Here is an 18765-nt window from a genome sequence, read left to right as displayed (position 1 = left end):
TATTCTATAACAGGATAGATTTAGGTATTATGTAACAATACTCTATAAATGTTTTAACACTAGTTAATCCTAGTTGCTACGTACTTGGTAATCTTTAAAGTGTTTTGAAATTGAAGAAAATATTGATAACATGATTAGTTAACACAACTAGTTATCGTGTTATACGTAAAAACCGAAAACATCATTTGCTGGGGGGGAACATAAAATACAATTTGTGGATGTCAAATTATAAAAAATCTCAATTTGTCCGAAATAGTATGCAGTAGGAATATTATATGGTATATCAACATCAATGCGACCTTTACATTTTTTTTACACATACTACATTTTGTTCTCAGCATTTCTTTTATTGAATCACACGATCAATATTTCTTTAATTAAATTATATTTCAAACAACTCCTCTAAGTTTTGGACTATTTGGCTATATATGTATATTATATATATATATATATATATATATATATATATATATATATATATATATATATATATATATATATATATATATATATATATATATATATATATATATATATATATATATATATATATATATATATATATATATATATATATATATATATATATACACATATATATATATATATATATATATATATATATATATATATATATAATATATATATATATATATATATATATATATATAAATATATATATATATATATATATATATATATATATATATATATATATATATATATATATATATATATATATATATATATATATATATACACATATATATATATATATATATATATATATATATATATATATATATATATATATATATATATATATATATATATATATATATTTATATATATATATATACATATATATATATATATATATATATATATATATATATATATATATATATATATATATATATATATATATATTTATATATATATGTATATATATATATATATATATATATATATATATATATATATATATATATATATATATATATATATATATAATATATATATATATATATATATATATATATATATATATATATATATATATATATATATATATATAAATATATATATATATATATATATGTATGTATATATAGCGCTCACTCCTTTCAAGAACGCCATTAATCAAAAATCGTCAATTTTCAGTTGTGCATGTTTTCGGAATGCCCAAAAAATGTACCATATCCCAGCAAAAGAGACATATTTTTAACTTAATATTTACCCGCTACAGGGTAGAAAATGTTGTTTTGCATTTTGAAGATAAAGGTATTTTTTAATTATTTTTTCAAATGTATTGAATATGTTTCAAACGGAGAAAAAAACCTTCAGGTTTTACCTTAAAAGATCTGTTGCACAGTAAAAAGTTGAGTAAGTGGCTTAATTTTTAAAACATTGTGTTTTATTTTCAAACTTCAAAAACGTTCTCCTAAAAAATCTAGTTTTTTATTTATTTATGACGTTCTTGAAAGGAGTAAGCGATATATAGGTATACATATGGTAGACTTCAGAATGTTTTAATACAAATAGAGACTAAATATCAGAATATCCCTTTTTTACTTAATCAAAAAACTTTAAACCACCAAAAAAAGTTGTTGAACAAAAATATATGACAGTAGTCTAAAAGTATCAACAATCCCTGAATTTTTCTTAAGTATCGCTCCCCTAAGAGAACGCTATCTTTACAACATCGTCAGAAAAAGTTTTACAAAATTAAGTCCTTGTTTTTTACGCACATAGTTGTGGAACAAATTACATGCGGAAGGAGCTCATAGTTCTGGACCAAATAATGGAAAAAATCTAATAAGCGATTCAAAGGAAAGAGGAAAAGCCTTGGACGATTAATAACAATGAAACCTTAGAATAGAGAAGAAGTATCAGTCATGGTTTAATTTGGTTAGTGAAAAGATAACTCGCACGTAGATCAAAAAGCAACTTGTCAGGGACAAGACAAAGAGGATATTTATGCACGTAATTAATTCAACAAATCTTCTTTTAATAATCTAATCAAATATAGCTTATTCTCAATATCATTCATATTTGAAGCATTTACATTGTGGTTAGTCATTTTTACTTATTTATTTTTTTACAAAAATATTAATAATATTAGTATATAACCTAGTGCATGTTTAACCTCGGCTCGTAACGCATGTCTGTTGCTGAAACCTTTAGTGTATGTTGGTCTTCGGGTCGACCAAAAATCGCATGTGTTAGACATTTTGTGCAGTTTTGAGTGTGAAAATGGTGCTATGGTGGTGAAGGGTGGTATTCTTTGCATGCTGTGGTAGTGATTGTCCTGATGAAGAAACGGGCACGTCTCGAAACCGGTATACATATAAATCTCGATGAGTAGTTATATACTAATAATATTAACATTTTTGTAAAAAAAAAAGTAAATAAGTAAATCTTGTTTATACATTTAACTATACTAACACATTACTTATAAACTAAAACTAAACAGTAAAATGACTCGACTGTAATCAGTGTTAAACGCAGCAGAGACTAATTTTTGGAATTTCTAAATTCAGTCACATCACCCCACTACTTCCTAACTGCACTGGTTGCGCTTTACCGAAAGTTTTTAGTATAAACTCTGTCTACTCATAAATAAATCAATATAAAATATGGCTCCAGAGTTTCCAAAAAAACTATATATTCCAGACGAATTGGTTGATAGATATCTCAAGCATCGATCGGCTATAGCAACTGCTAAAGGCAAAGTGATCTTACCAGCTCGCAGGCAGCGTACTAAATTTGAAGAGAGTGTCTTTGCTGTTGCAGGACGAATGGCGTGTAAAGCTCTTCTGTAGTCAGAAATAGTAAAAAAGAGGTCTTTAGAAAAAAACTGAAAATCCATATGTCTGCTGAATCATTTCTACAATCTCAGTTTACACAATTAAATCGCAGCTAAGCGCCCTTATTTGAGGTAGTATTTAACGAAAATGGCGCTATACAAATTTTCCTAAAGTAATATTATCATTCAAATTATCATTGTTATTTTCATATTAAATGTCTCCAAATATTTGTTCACAAATCTGGATTATCTCCAGTAAGGAGATATTTTTACATTTTTTATACATCCCAAAATAAAGAAGATGAATACAAAAGTCTGGGTATTTACTGGGCTTATGACCTCTCACACCGCCTATGACAGTAAATACCCTGACTTCAATATTCTGCTTCATCTATTTTTTTTTAAATTTTTATTGAGTAATATTGTTACTCAATCAGTATTTATCGTTCCCTATAAAAATTATGTCAGGCTAAGATGGGTAAAGTTTCTCAAGATCTATCGATCTCGACTCTCGAGGTTTTATGCTACAAAAACCTATGATTTTAAAAAATACATCATATTATTTTCACCCCTTTGCTTTCCAAGTATTACCCATACGAGACTTTGGATAGGTCAAGTAAGCAGGTCATACTATTTAATTATTTTCTCAGAAGTAGAATAAGTCATGTTCATTTGACCTTACTATGTCTACAAAAAAAATCTTCGCCTCTTCTACATACTTGCATCCCATCAAACAATCCGGCTGATTACTTCGACTCCTGACCCAACCGCTTTCAAGTATTTGACATACCAGAATATGCCAAGTTTTTCTCGGTCTTCCTCGGCTCATTTTTACAACTAAATAAAACTGACCATCACGCCACTTTCCGCAAGTTTAGGCAGAGAGAATAAAACGCTGTACCACTATGTTTGCCAAAATTATTCGCCTCTTCCACATTAATACATCTACTACTCATGTTATAAGTTTTGTTATGATATTTCTTGGTGGAACTGAATTTTATGTAATAAAATAACCACTACATATGTATTTTTTTCCACATAAATTTAATTTGACCAGCAACCGGGTTTCTTCGTAACCGACATCATCAGACTGGTGTGAACAATAAGGCAGGAGTTGAGGTCCTCAACCAAGATTTCAAGAATTATAAGAATATATATATATATATATATATATATATATATATATATATATATATATATATATATATATATATATATATATATATATATATATATATATATATATATATATATATATATATATATGTATTTATATATATATATATATATATATATATATATATATATATATATATATATATATATATATATATATATATATATTTATATATATAATATATATATATATATATATATATATATATATATATATATATATATATATATATATATATATATATATATATATATATATATATATATATATATATATATGTAAATTTACATACAAAATCCATTCCTAACATATTATTATGTCGAATCATCCCTTAACTATAACATGTAATTATTATATAATACAATACTTAAACTCATTCAATTTAAATTGATTTTGTTATAAAAAATATATACAATCATGGTTTTCAACTCCTGCTTTGTTGTGTATATAACATAGAATTTTGTCTAGCCTCACACCAGTCTAATGATGTCGGTTACGACGAAACCCGGTTGCTAGTCAAATAAAAAGAATGTGGAAAATATCACATAGTTGTTATTTTGTTCTACTACTCATGATTACTTCTAACTACATTCACTTTATACATTCGTTCCACATGTCCAAACCATTTCAACACACTTTTCTTAATTTTTTTCCTATTTTCACCATTCGAACATCTATCGTACATCGTTTTGCATCATACGTCATAAATGAACATTATAAACATTCTATGCATATAGGTATATTTTATATTATACATATATTCATATCCTTTACATTATAATACAAGCGCAATAAACTTATTGTGAGTTGGATCACTTTGCATACTACTATTATTAATGGCTGTTAACACCACCCAAGCTTCCGGATATCACCCTACGTACCCCATAGCATGAAAGGGCTTATAAACTTGTTTATATGTACATAAAGGGAATATATCATTTGTCTGAGGTGTTAAGGGCGTTATCACAAATCATGCTAGCGTGACCTTTTCAATCCCGCTACACAGAAGTGTGAATTGATATGTAAAACAGATCGCGGTAGGTTGAATAAAAAAATTCATGGTTTTTTCATTGCGTATTTGGTTTGCAGAACAAAAATACAATATTATATTTCAACTCTTAAAAGCTCTGTAGATATATCATTTTATAACTAGCTTTGATGTAATCCGATTAAGCTATGTACTCTACACGCGCTTAATAGAATTTATTTAATTGAAACGAAGCCTTTGATTGCCATTGTTGAAACAAGCTTTTGTTTTTTGTGCACATATTAAATTCAATATTACAAAATTTTTATTTCAAATGGTTAAATGATATTTACTTTTTTTAAATACATGATAACCTCGATGTATCTACTTATATTGTATTACCCATCTTGTGTTTCAAATTTACTAAATTTAAGCCTATTAATAAAACATTTAAATGTATAAAAGAGATCTAAAAACATGTTTGCAAAGACATATTGGTGTGGCGTTCTATTTTCTTTACCTATGAAGCGGCGTGTTGGGTCAGATAGTTAATTATTTTTTTTTGCTTTACTTGGTAAATACCACTATTTCTTAAAATCTTATGTAGGGGAGAGTGCCCATGAGTGGGACAGAGGATGAATGGGACAATCGTCCTCCAGCCCAAACTATTGTTACAAAAAAAAATTAAAAATTACTTAACATGAACGCTACAATATAAGACAGATTAATCCTTAAACCTCAGTTCTCGACTGACAGTGAAGCGAGTAAGACGTGTTACAATTTTTTTGCGTCAAAAAGTAAATTATATACTGCAATTTGATTTTGTTTGTACATATAGGTTTTGATAAGTGCTGCAATTGATATATACAATTATTTAAGTTGGTTCTCTCAGGATATTATAAAGTACGTTTCATCAAATTTACTTTAGTATAAATGTATCGATTTATCTATTTTTGTAACAATCACGCATTTCCTTGAATGGGACGCGCGCAGTGATCATGAATGGGACGGTCCCACTCAAGGGAAAATTGTCCCATTCATGGCGAATACTTTTAATTTATATTAAAAATCGTTTGTACTCGTTTGTATTACACGCATTGTAAACATTATATTGTTTTTAGGTTATAATGCTAAAAACACGCCATAGTTCACCAACCATCAATCACCAACGTTCTAATTGAAGCTGCTGTAGAAAAGGTTTTAAATAAAAGCAAAATATTAGGTCGGTTGCAAAGACATATGCAATAGGAAAATCTTCTCTTTATAGACATGTCAAACAAGTAAAGGCTGATAGGAAATAAAAGCGCCTATCAGCGGAAGCTAAACTGGCAGTGCATAACGGAGTCCTGGTTCTAACTCTAATGTATAGAAGTGAAACATGGAGTTGGCAAAATAAGGATGAAAGTAGACTGAATGCAGTCGAAATGCGATCTCTCAGAAGAATGTGCGACAAACGATGTATGATAGATGTTCGAATAGTGAAATAAGGAAGGAATGCAAAGCTGAGATAAGCATAATCGATAAAATTTAAAAAAATGTGTTAAGATGGTTTGAACATGTAGAACGAATGAGTGAGGATAAAACGGTTAAACAAATTTACTAGGCGAATGTTATTGGAAAAAGGAACAGAGGAAGACCGAGAAAAACATGGCACGATCAGGTAAGCCAAATAGTTGAAAGTGGTCAGGTTAGGAGACGTAACAATCGGCGAGTATGTATGAGGAGATGCATGAACGTGGAAGATGCGAAATGAATGTTTGCAAAGACAGAGTGGTGTGGCGTTCTATTCTTTCTACCTATCCCTGCGGGGAAGTGGCGTGATCGTAAGTTAGTTTTTTTAATTAGTCAGTTTAGTCTGAAGTGAGAAGAAATACTTTCCACGTATTTAAATTCAGCTGGAAGAATATGTTCTACAGTACAGAAATAAATCAGTAAGGGGAAATCAAGTATAATATCTGACACTTCAGAAAAGGACAAGTTTTTGAAAATACAATTATTGAAGAATGGAAAATGAAAACCTACAGATAGACCAAAAAATAAGCCTAACGCTAAAAGAGTTTTAAAAAAAACTCAGTTTTCAACAAAATATTTCAATGAGTGATGACAGAGATCAGTTCAGATAAATCAGTTGAAATAGAAGGTGTATCACTGACAAAAACAAAAGGAAATGAGGATAATAAGTGCTACATATGTGAAGGAGAATATCAATATAGTTTTATGCAATGGCTTAAATGTAAATTTCGTGGCCCATGAAAATTGTGGAATATTAAGATATCTGAACTTTTTTTGCCAAAAATGTTGCGAAAATGTTTAATAAAATTTCTTTTACATGTGTCTACGTATTATACGAAAGTGTCTACAAATGATTTTTGTTTTAAAATATAATTATTCCATCAATCTAGCATTTTAATTAATGTCCCATTCATGGTATACTGGTGTCCCTCTCATGGGAGGGTGTTTATGAATGGGACATTTTAGGACATTATTTGAAATCGATTTTTCAGGCAGTTAGGTTATTTTTTTTAGAAAACAAAGTATTGCATTTTTGTAGCTAAAAGATTGAATAAAGAGAAACCACGTTTACTTTTTGTGATTTATTTTACAGAGAAGAACTAGAGAGGCAAAATCAAAAACGTCCCATCCATGGGCACTCTCCCCTACTTAATACGTATTTCGATGCATTCTGTATCATTTTTAAAAACCGTATGTGAAGCTAATTCTAAATTTTAGAGTTATGTCCTTGTACGTTAAAAGATGAAATGGGGGTAAGAACTGTTTTATGAGTGGAAACATAGACAATAAAGGCGATGCTTAAGTTATGGCCATTTTTTTAATTATGGGCTCATTTTATAACATTTCGTAATATTATTAATTTTTAGGATTTCTACGTTTTTGTTGCTATATGTGTGATGCGAAATGCATCGGAATACGTGTCACACTGGATTTTAAGAAAAAATAATATTTACCATTTACAACTTGGATGGATATTAACGAATCAATTAATGAAATGTTTAAATTTAGTTTAGTAAATATATTAGATTTAAGCTGGTATAAATAGTTTGAATCCTGTTGTTTTGGATGCACAAGAACATATTATAATGATCACAAATTTAATAACAGACAAATTTTCCAGCTATTACAAGGTCGCCCAATTTCAATTTGTAAAATTTATTTCCGTTTTTTATTTATTTGAATATTTAAACATGTAAACCTACACATAAATCACGTACAATACTTGAAGCGGATTAATTTTAATGTGTCATCTAAATTTGCATACATTACATGTACATATACTCATTCATAGATGGGTCACGTTGCATTATAGTCCAGTCGTCGCGCGTCGTATTGGTACCTACATTCGAAATCACGTTAAGTAAAAATGGATTTTTTTTTCATTTGTTATCGTTGGGGAGAGGGTATTATATAGAGATTTTAAGGAATGGAAGTCTGTTATATTAGGCTCCATCTTAAATTATGCCTATTTTTAATAATAAGCTTAAAACGGTGGAAACAAAACTTTCACAACATTTAATATTCAGCTTTTTTAATTTTTAAAAATACAACAAAACAATTATATTTCATCTCCCTTTTTATAATCTAGGTCGAAAAACGTTGATTTCAGTAAAAATCTTTATCCTAAAATTGAAAATATATATTTTACAGTTAAAGATAGAATATGGAGTAAACCTAGGTTTATCCGGGCGAACTTAGCATTACCCAATGCTGTTGGGCAATGTTCGAAAACTGACAAAAAAAAATTATTTGCAGTTATATCGTGTATATCTAGGACTATCCAACACTAGCCGGGTAATGTTAGGTTTAGTAAGGATTACTGTACAATATATTTGGTGGTTTTTTTGTGATTTTTTTAATGAAACGTTTTAATTTAACTACATTCGTTTAAATGTTCCTTTGCCCTGACTCTGCATAAGATTTTCTACATTTTTATATTAAACGCAACTCTTAGACTAAAAATAAATAAATAAATAAAAAGGAAAGATGGAAATCTGAGCGTTCTAAGGCATTTATTCAATGAGATTAAGATCTGGCATTAGGCTGGCTTAAATGATCACTTTACACACATTGTAACGTTCAAAATTCTGGCCATTATTGAACATTTATATTGCATTAATTTTTTTTATTTATATGTATATGTAAGCATAAGAAATTATTAACATTAGGTACGTAGCGACTTGCCTATAACTAGATTTCATTTTCATCCATGGCATAGGTGAAGACATCATTACTCGGTTTATATAACAACGTTTTATGATCTTTACTTTGTGACAAATACCTAAGCTAATTAGTATGGAGATATTTAGTTAATTAACAAATAAATTACTCGCATAATTATCAGTGCAATGGAAGATTTTGTACTACAAGTGAATTCAACTTAATTATTAGAAATCTGTTGTAATTACCTTGGTATCAAAACGTGTACAGTATTGGTTGGTGGATTTCTATATAAATCTTTAAATTGATAAAAATCAATCTACTTCTTTCTTTGAACTTTGAGATTCATATTGAAGATTTTATCAAAATCACTCAAAAATTGATAAAATAAACTGCAGAACGATCAGGATGTTATTGATCAAATTGACAAAATAACAGAACATGGTGATAATATCTACAGGTACGAGGTAAACAATCGTATATCCAAAATGTGAAATATTCAGAAGAGACAATCAATTATTTTTCTTATGGAAGTAAACATAATATTGCTATAAAAGGAAATAAACATAATGTTGACCTAACATTTGGGTGGCTTGAATGATCATTCTATGCACTTGTGTAATGTTACACACGTGTATACAGTGATCACTTATGCCAGATAAATTCTAAAGTCATAAACCCTGGGATGCTTAGACTTAGACCATCTTCTTTCGTATAAAAATCTATAGATGTTTCATCTCAAGTCAAAACATCTAAAATATGAATATAATAATCCAAACCTGAGCAATATTACGTTTATTTCCTCAACAACAACAAAAATGAGACCTAATAGTCCATGTTTTGGATATACAATTGTTTACCTCGGACCTGTAGATATAATCTATATTCAATCGTATAAAAAGGATAGATATGCTTCAACTCAAGTTTAAATACCTATTATTAATAAATACATCTTCCGTATTGCAAATAAAAAATAAGAATATTGTATTCAATAATTTATGTTGACATACTACCTAATAACTGGAAAGGATATTTTCTAAAGTAACTAATTTTTCGCACCTGAAAAATTGACAATTTAGATTGAGTGTTTACCTCGCACCTACAAATATTATAAAAGTTCTTTTCTTATCCCAATCAGAAATTTTCATGGAACATGGTAACGAACCATGTAACCGATACTAAATTTCTTTCCGTAAAATATAATCCAATTTACACTTTTTTATCACAGAATGACGACAGAAGAAAACCGTTATCAGTATTGTTTACTTTGAAATTATAAATATTTACTTTTGTGTCCAAATTTTTGTTTGGTGTATTATTATTTAAGTAATATTGGTGTCATGTATGAGCATATATACAATATTGAATTTAAAACTTTTTAAAACGAATTATGTAAGACAAATATGTGTGTTTTTTTTTGTTTTGACAGTAAAGAGTGTATGGTAATTCTGAAATATTCACGAGTTAAAAATAAACTTTTATCAAATTTCAATCTAAACCTTTTAATTTTAAACTTTACAGCTAACTTTATTGTGCAAATATATATCATTGTACAAACGTTAGATACATAAATATATTTCAATATTTCATTTATTTATTGACAAAATTATTCCTTTTTTTACAACAATCTATAAACACATTCACACACACACACACACACACACACACACAAACACACATGTCACCACACAACAAGTTAATTTAAAAAATAAGTTTTTAAAATATCTGACAACCCTTATGTGCCTGCAATATTTTAACCCTTTGAAAGTCAGGGCCACTTTTTCTGATGGCATAAAAATATTTTCACCCAAATATGCCTGTCATCGCGGGACAAATTACCTCTTATTATAGTATTCTGTAACTACAATAGTAATGTAAGTATGGCATTGTAGCCGCAAATAATCGCAGGCACTATGGAGGAAAAAAACATGTTTTTTTAAAGAATCATTATTCTGTGCGAAATTAGTGACGATCCTCATGCATAACAGGGTAAGTGATATTCAACATTTAACATTGTCAGTATATATATATATATATATATATATATATATATATATATATATATATATATATATATATATATATATATATATATATATATATATATATATATATATATATATATATATATATATATATATATATATATATATATATATATATATATATATATATATATATATATATATATATAAAGATTTATACAAGCAATTCGACAAATAAAAAAGTTAATTGAAATAAACAAAATTATAAAAAATTATATGAAGAAAATACACATTGCAATAATAACTGTCAGCTATTGGCTGTCTCTATCTATATAAGTTATATCTTTATTGAACTTGAAGTGCCGTGGTTAAAAAATTAGCTAGTTATACCGAGTTACCTAATAACCTCAATTGAATAAATAAAGCCTATTCCAAAATCCAAGATTGAAATCTGTCTCCGGTAAAAAAAGTGTCGTCGATTTCTGAAATTCGCCAATATACCGTGTATACCCTCCTTACCGTGTTTTGAAAGTGGGTAGCCGTTTCGCCATCGGGGTGGTTGGCACCCTGCCCCCCGGCCCCCTCCCCCGCCCCTCCGGGGGTGCCCCGGCGCGCCGAACAGCGCCACCTACCGGCGCTGGGCCCGACGAGCGCCAACAGTCGCCTCCTAGCAACTGACTGGTGAACATCTCGCGGTACTGCATACCAAACGCGCCGCATTTCCTTAGCCGCTTTCCGCGTCCGATCCCGCGCGAATTTCCGACGAATTCCAGACGAACTTTCCGCGAACTTTCGTTTCGTACTACCCACCCAATTGTGACGTTTTTATATTTGTGCTTATTTTTTTTATTTTACAAAAAAAAATTGTTCAGTATCTAATTTTTGCTGCTGTTATTTCACAACCGCGCGAATTTTCGACGAATTCCTGACGAACTTTTCGCAAACTTTCATTACATACTACCCGATTGTGACGTTTATAATTTTGTGCTTAATATTTTTTATTTTCTAAAAAAATTGTTCATAATGTAATTTTTGTTGCTGTTTTCTTTTGCACATTTCGCGTGCATGGCAAATATGATTCGACAATTTCTGTAGTGAAAACTTTTTGTTTGTGCTTTTTTTAATGATTTTTGTGCTGTGTTTATTTTTTGTGCTTCGTATTTATTATTTGGTTTTGTAGATTTGTGCCAAGTGCCGTTGTGAAAATTTATGATTTTTTTTCCATAACTCAAGAAGGTGGATTTTGAAAGTCAACGTATAGTGCTGGAATTAAGATAACCCGAATTCGAATACTGAGCTACCTTTGAAAGTTAACATTTTGTTTTATGACTAGTTTTGCGTACGGTCGATTCCGAAATCGAATTTGTTTTTAAAAAACGATATCGTTTTCGAAATAGTACTCCTTTTTCGGAATCGATTGATTTAAAAAAAACATCCATAAAAGCTTAATTAATATACATTTTACAGTTTATTTTTCAGAACTGTACATAACTGTACAGTCAGCTAACTCACAGTTTACTCTTGCATTTATAAAGGTAGAAATTACAACCAGTGTTAATTACAGTCGATACCGATCGCTCGGTGTAACTCGGACAAGTGAACTATCAATTAATGTAAATGCCTTGATTTGTCGCCGTCGTAAGGTGGCTGCGATCGCGATTAGCAGACCCGGAGCGTTGACTTTTCGCGCTCTCCGCGGAAGAGAAATTGTCCGTCAGTAAATCGCATCATAATAGTTACCTGGTCCTGATGTCGGGTGCGGTGCAATCTCATCTCTGCGCCGCGAGCGTTCGCCGCAATTTCCCGGTGCGACTCTGAACGCCGGCAGACGCGCGCCGATCCGAATAAAGCGACAACCCCTGGACAACAAAAGGCACCTACCCGATATATAACAATAGCACTGACGCAAAAAATGGCGGTCCGTGATGGCGTGAAGCGGCGGGCTGAAGGATCCACGTAGACCGCACGAGCCGCCCGCTACCCTGTCGCACGGATGCACAGTCGCGGGGCACCAGGATCTGCGCGAGTGGATGCTGTTCTGTATATTATGTGCATCGTGCGCTTAATGGTCGCTACTTTACGTGGCTTCCGGGCGCACACGTGAAGTACTGGATGCTACTCTATCTGTACACGTAAGTCACTCATACCTCCTCGTGCGCTCTGCCAGCCTGGTAGTGCTGTATTCTGCAATGCGACAGCCCCTGTTCCGTGCGCTTCCCGCAAGTCCCCTATAATACCTCCTCACCACACCTGCCAGCCTGGCAAGCTGCACTTTCTTAAACACTCGATTCTAGTTATTATTTTCCCCGTTTCTTCAGCTGTAAATATTGTATATATCTTAGTATTAGAAAAGACACTCCACTCGAAAATTACAAGTCTTCCTCGACTCTTCATGTCATTCGCAGACCTTATAGGTAGTCCCGTGAGAGCCTAATTCAATGCACTACGCTTTGATAGGTATAAGAACTAGACACCTACTACTTCAACTACAACATGGGAATGTAAAATTTACATGTCATCGTAACAGAATTTAAAACACATGATACATAGAAGCTTTAGAATGTGCGTAGGTATACGGTTTACATAAAATATAACATCTATGAGCGCATGTACGTGTGCATACATCAATAAAAAGCGTGATTAAGGACTTTAATCCGCATCTAGGTAAATAAGTATGCATAGCCAATAGATAGTATCAATGATTTAATCAATTTTAAAAGCTGACACTGGTTTACCTTTATTCAAAACTCCTTTAGAAAATCCTACTTTAACATATTCAAAAACATAATACTTGTTGCCAAAGAAATTCACGAAACATTAATCAAAAACGATTCAAGTATTTTATATTTAAAATTTCGGTATGCATCATCTTAAGAACACTATAAAGGTGCAAGGAAATAACCGATAAATTATACAAATAGTCAGTATGACATTATTTTAAAACACACCAGTAAAAACTTTGCAAACTTAAAACAATATATGAGGCATAAATATATCATGTGTAGGTAAAATGGATATGTTTCTAAGACAAAACACATTTCGTGAAGACCCTCAAATCGATATCAAATATCACTCCATATTGGTATCAGTTTTCGGTGCATCAACTAGACATTGCAATATATACTTGTATTTCAATAACGAATAATAAATTAACATGTTCAATTTAAGTTTATTGAAATACGTAATAGGTGATTTAATAATATAACATACGTCTATTTCAAACAATATAATAAAATATCAAGATTCTCGGGAACACTAACTAACTGTGTGTAAAATGTTAACAAATTTATTCGTTTGAGAAAATTAATAAAATATGTTTTTTTCAGAATTTCTTTTAATATATGTTTAAATGGTTTGAACAGCACGAACAGCATAATTCGACATTTATTTTCTATACAAAACTGTAACTCATCCTATGATTACATTCAGAAAAGAATGAAGAAGAAAGGTATAAAAGCTATTGACCGTCTGATATATATGTTGATTATACCGTAGCTGTCTAAATATGTTATATATAGGTATTGTATAATTAGAATGAAAAAAAAAGTCAAACAAAACCTTTAGATAGCTGACTTTTAGGTGAGTTATATAAAAATCTGTATATCGTATGTTTGCTGCTAAGCATGATTAAAAATAACGTTTTATTTATTATCATTTCGAGCTTTCAGTAATAACGTGAATTTTAACTTAAAAATTTACATATCGTTATATTCTTTATATTTCTCCGCGAAAGAGCTTTAATTTCACAACTACCATGATATTTTGTATTACAGATTACAACATCTAACGCCTCTCTAATAATAAATGTTAATTTAGGAATACAGCATTGTTGTAACAAATGGACGACTTTGACTGTCAAACCAAAGCAACAACAAAAACATATGCGTTTTTGAATTTTAAAGATTTTTTTAAAATGTTTTTAGATCGAAAATCTATTCTCTTTTATTATCATTATTATGTATCTTAGATAACCCCTTGATGTAATAATTTACGAAAATGTAAATTATCCAAAAAAAATTGTTTTATAATATTTTCATTCTTATAGCAATTCAAAATTATTATAACTTTCTTATTTTCATTAAAAAAAATCGTAAGGTTATAATAAAATATCTGTATGTTTTCTAAAATAAGTATTTTTCTAAATGGAAAATAGCCGAATAACTGACATCCCAAATTTCTTATTTTTGTAATTCTGAGTGTGAATTTCAATCAAATTCCAAAAATAAAATTAAGTCAACCTACAGTATGGAGATAAAATAACTTTATCTAGGGGCAGTCGATATTACGTTTAAATAAGTTGTAAACATATACGAGTACATATCTATATTATTTTTTAATAAGCACGAAACAACAATGATTTGTGCAGTTTACATTTTTATCTTAAGAAATATGTATATTTTTAAAACATTATATTCAATTTGAAAATGTCGGTTCACTGCGTGAACCATCGTTAATCGAAACTTTCAACATGAAGAAGTAACACCGCTCAAGGAAAATTAAATCAATATTCCATTTCCATATTAAAAAGGCAACGAAATTAAGTTATATAAATCATTGTTGATGGTAGCGAACAAAAGGGAATCACCTTGCCTATTGTGGGGCTATTGTGGAACTATTGTGATATATCATTATTGCATGTCATTCCAAGGGCCTACCTGCAGCGTGGATTGGGCATTTCAAAATTAGCTTATTTAAAAAACGATATTTCAATACAAAAGTCTTTGTGAAGTCCAGTCATTATAAATACGTTTATAATTTGGGTGGATTCTGTGAAAGGAACGATCTTCGATCTTATAAACACCTTTCGAGCAAAACCATTAGATATACAACACACGTCGGCTTGTTTGAAAAAATCTCTTTATACTGAATATTTCTTAGAGGAATGTTAATTGTTCGTGTAAACTTTTGTTTTATAAACATTCTTGACATAATTTTATTTCAGTCATTTTTTTATTTTTTTGTAGGAAATTTATAGATTTTATTTTTTATTATGTATTTTTCATTTGTATTGATGTTTAATATGGTTACAATGTTTTTTTTTTAAATATTTCAATTAATTTTCAAGACATTTCTACTTTTACATCTTTAAATTAATAACGCATTTCTCTCTAATAAAGAGACTTAGTTCTTGTGATGGAGACGGACTTACATTTATTATTTAATATTATGTATGTTGGTAATACAATTAGTAACATACATTAGTAAATTTAACAGTATTTTTAAATAACGAGTTACCTCTTAAATAGAGCGTACTCCTATTGTTTTGGGAGGGAATTCTATTGTATTTACAAACATTATGTATGAATAATAGAATTGTAAATATAATTTATTATACAGATAAATTTTAAGACTAAAAAATCCTCTCATTAAATTATAGTAATAATAAAAGAGTAAGTCTAGGAAAAAATTAATGAAAAAAATGCTGACAAGTTATAACACATCATTTTATGATTTCATAAATATATATTTTTTATCCAACCATTGTATTTGTGTCTTCCTTTAGGATGTTACTTCAATAAATAAATCAATAATTTTCACGACATGGATTCCGGTTATTTCTTAATCCTGTCAAAATATTTTTTTAAACAATGGCTAGAAACCCAAAAACACTTTTGAATAGATATGTAGAATCTTTTTTTAGAAACCATTATTATAATTTAGTGATAAAATCAAAAGTCCACGTAATTAAAATAAAAAAATGATATTTTATCAATTCAAAGAATAAAATTATTTTAAACATATTTTTATATTTATACGGCCGTGGCGAATTTTTACTAAACAAACAAAATATATATATGACACTAAGATGACCATAAGAACGTAGAGGATATACAAAAAAATATGAAAATTAAAACATTTAAAAAAATATATTTAAAACAGAAAAATTATTTTGTTCATTTATAATTAAATCAGGATTTTGAGTACTGACTTCTCTATTTTAACCAAATCATATGTGTAATAATGAAACAAAACATGTTGTTTGAAAAACAATTGTTTAAAAATTATGAAAATACTGTACGATTTGCTTCAAAGGTGCACCTATTTGAAATATGTCACCCGTGGTATTATTACAATTGCCATGTTTTTACTCCCATCAAAGTACATAACATACACGGAACTATAGCCGATTGCTAATGATATGAAGGATAGCGTTAAGATAGCGTTAGAATATCAATAAAGTAAGAAAACAACACATAAACACGAAGCGTAACTCCTTTCGCGCAAGTATTTATTCCAGTACTAAGTGGCGCCTGTCGCCAAACACTTATAAAGTTTTATCAAAGTTCGTGGTTTCGCCGTGGTATAGGGTGTTTATTTTAGAGGTACACAAATTCAAATTTCCCGCAATAAATTGACGGTGGCATCGCCGTGTGGCATGTTGCGCCATCTTGTTGAAACCACAGCTCTGTCATTTCAATGCCATTCAACTGAGGTACGATGAAGTCAGTAATCATGGTTCTGTAGCTCTCTCCATGGACGGTAACATTCTGGCCGGCATCGTCTGTAAAAAAATATGGGCCAATGATTCCACCTGCCCATATAGCACACCAAAAAGTGACTTTGGACGTAAGGGGGTCTCGACAAAAGCTTTTGGGTTTTTTCCACTCCAAATTCGGCAATTCTGCTTATGGACCTAGCCATTTAACCAAAAATGTGCCTCATCGGTGACCAAAATTTTGCGTTTAAAATGAAGATCAAGCCGAATATTGTTTTCGGCCCATTCGCCGAACCTACAACGCTCATAATGGTCATTCAGTCTATTTATGGTGAAATGGCACATACTGAGTACAAATCAACTGTCAACTGTCAAATTCAAAGTCTATAGAAACAATGTTGCCACATTTTGAGTGTGTCCAAATACTTGTTTACAAAATCTGGATTATCTCCAATTAAAGGAGTTATTTTCATATTATTTTTGACATCTCATATAAGATGAAGAAGAATATGAAATTCTGGACAAATAACTCCTGTAATTGGAGATAATCCAGATTTGGTGAACAAGTATTTGGACACACTCAAAATGTTGTAAATAAATTATCTGCACGCTTTCCATATTATATATTCACTTCAAACCCTTATCCGCACCTGACAGTGCATAGGGCACTACATCATACAAACGCAGTGTTATTTTGATCGTTAACACGTGAAGGAAAGGTGATCAGCACTCCGCCTCAGGTATCAGTCCAGGGTTATATTGAATAAATATTACAGTGAAAATATCACTAATATTTTTTTAACACCCCTTCCTGGGAATCGAACCAGGGACCTCCAGTACGATACCCGAGCGTGCTGGCCATTACACTACAGAGGCGGACGTAAATTTCATGTTTATTATATTGTATACATATAATGAACATGTATTTTATATAATATGTGCCCTTCTCAAAAAAATATCGGTTTCATAGTCGAAAATAAATTGTTTAACTCATTCAAAGTGTAACCTGTCAAATTATGAGCTTCAATAATAACAATTTTGCCAGATTAAAAACAAAACTTTTTTTAAAAAACACCCTTTAGTATGGGATACTTCGCACGAACACAAATAAGCGCGACACACTTACATCGCTGTAACCGTAAAACAATTCACAAATATTGACATTTTTCCTAAGCCGGCGCCAAACATCGATGAATCGATAGCGTTACTACAGCCCGC

The 18765-nt window shown here is 30.1% G+C and overlaps 1 protein-coding gene and 1 long non-coding RNA gene across 2 annotated transcripts in view; one reads left to right on the top strand and one right to left on the bottom strand.

Moving 5' to 3' along the window:
* Positions 1 to 18765, bottom strand: part of LOC148304460 (uncharacterized) — a 364266-nt gene that overhangs the window by 126319 nt on the left and 219182 nt on the right. The window lies entirely within an intron of this gene.
* The window catches only part of ths (thisbe), a 150820-nt gene continuing 143840 nt past the window's right edge, over positions 11786 to 18765 (top strand). Inside the window, exon 1 of the mRNA XM_088268274.1 lies at positions 11786 to 13243. Within this exon, the coding sequence (XP_088124400.1) occupies positions 13224 to 13243 (20 nt within the window). The 5' untranslated portion in view covers positions 11786 to 13223. The remainder of the gene's footprint in view (positions 13244 to 18765) is intronic.

Source organism: Brachycentrus maculatus, unplaced genomic scaffold (assembly GCF_059751285.1).
Source record: "Brachycentrus maculatus isolate JH-2025_06_01 unplaced genomic scaffold, ASM5975128v1 h1tg000315l, whole genome shotgun sequence".
NCBI lineage: Eukaryota > Metazoa > Arthropoda > Insecta > Trichoptera > Brachycentridae > Brachycentrus > Brachycentrus maculatus.
This window is presented reverse-complemented; position numbering and strand designations above follow the sequence as displayed.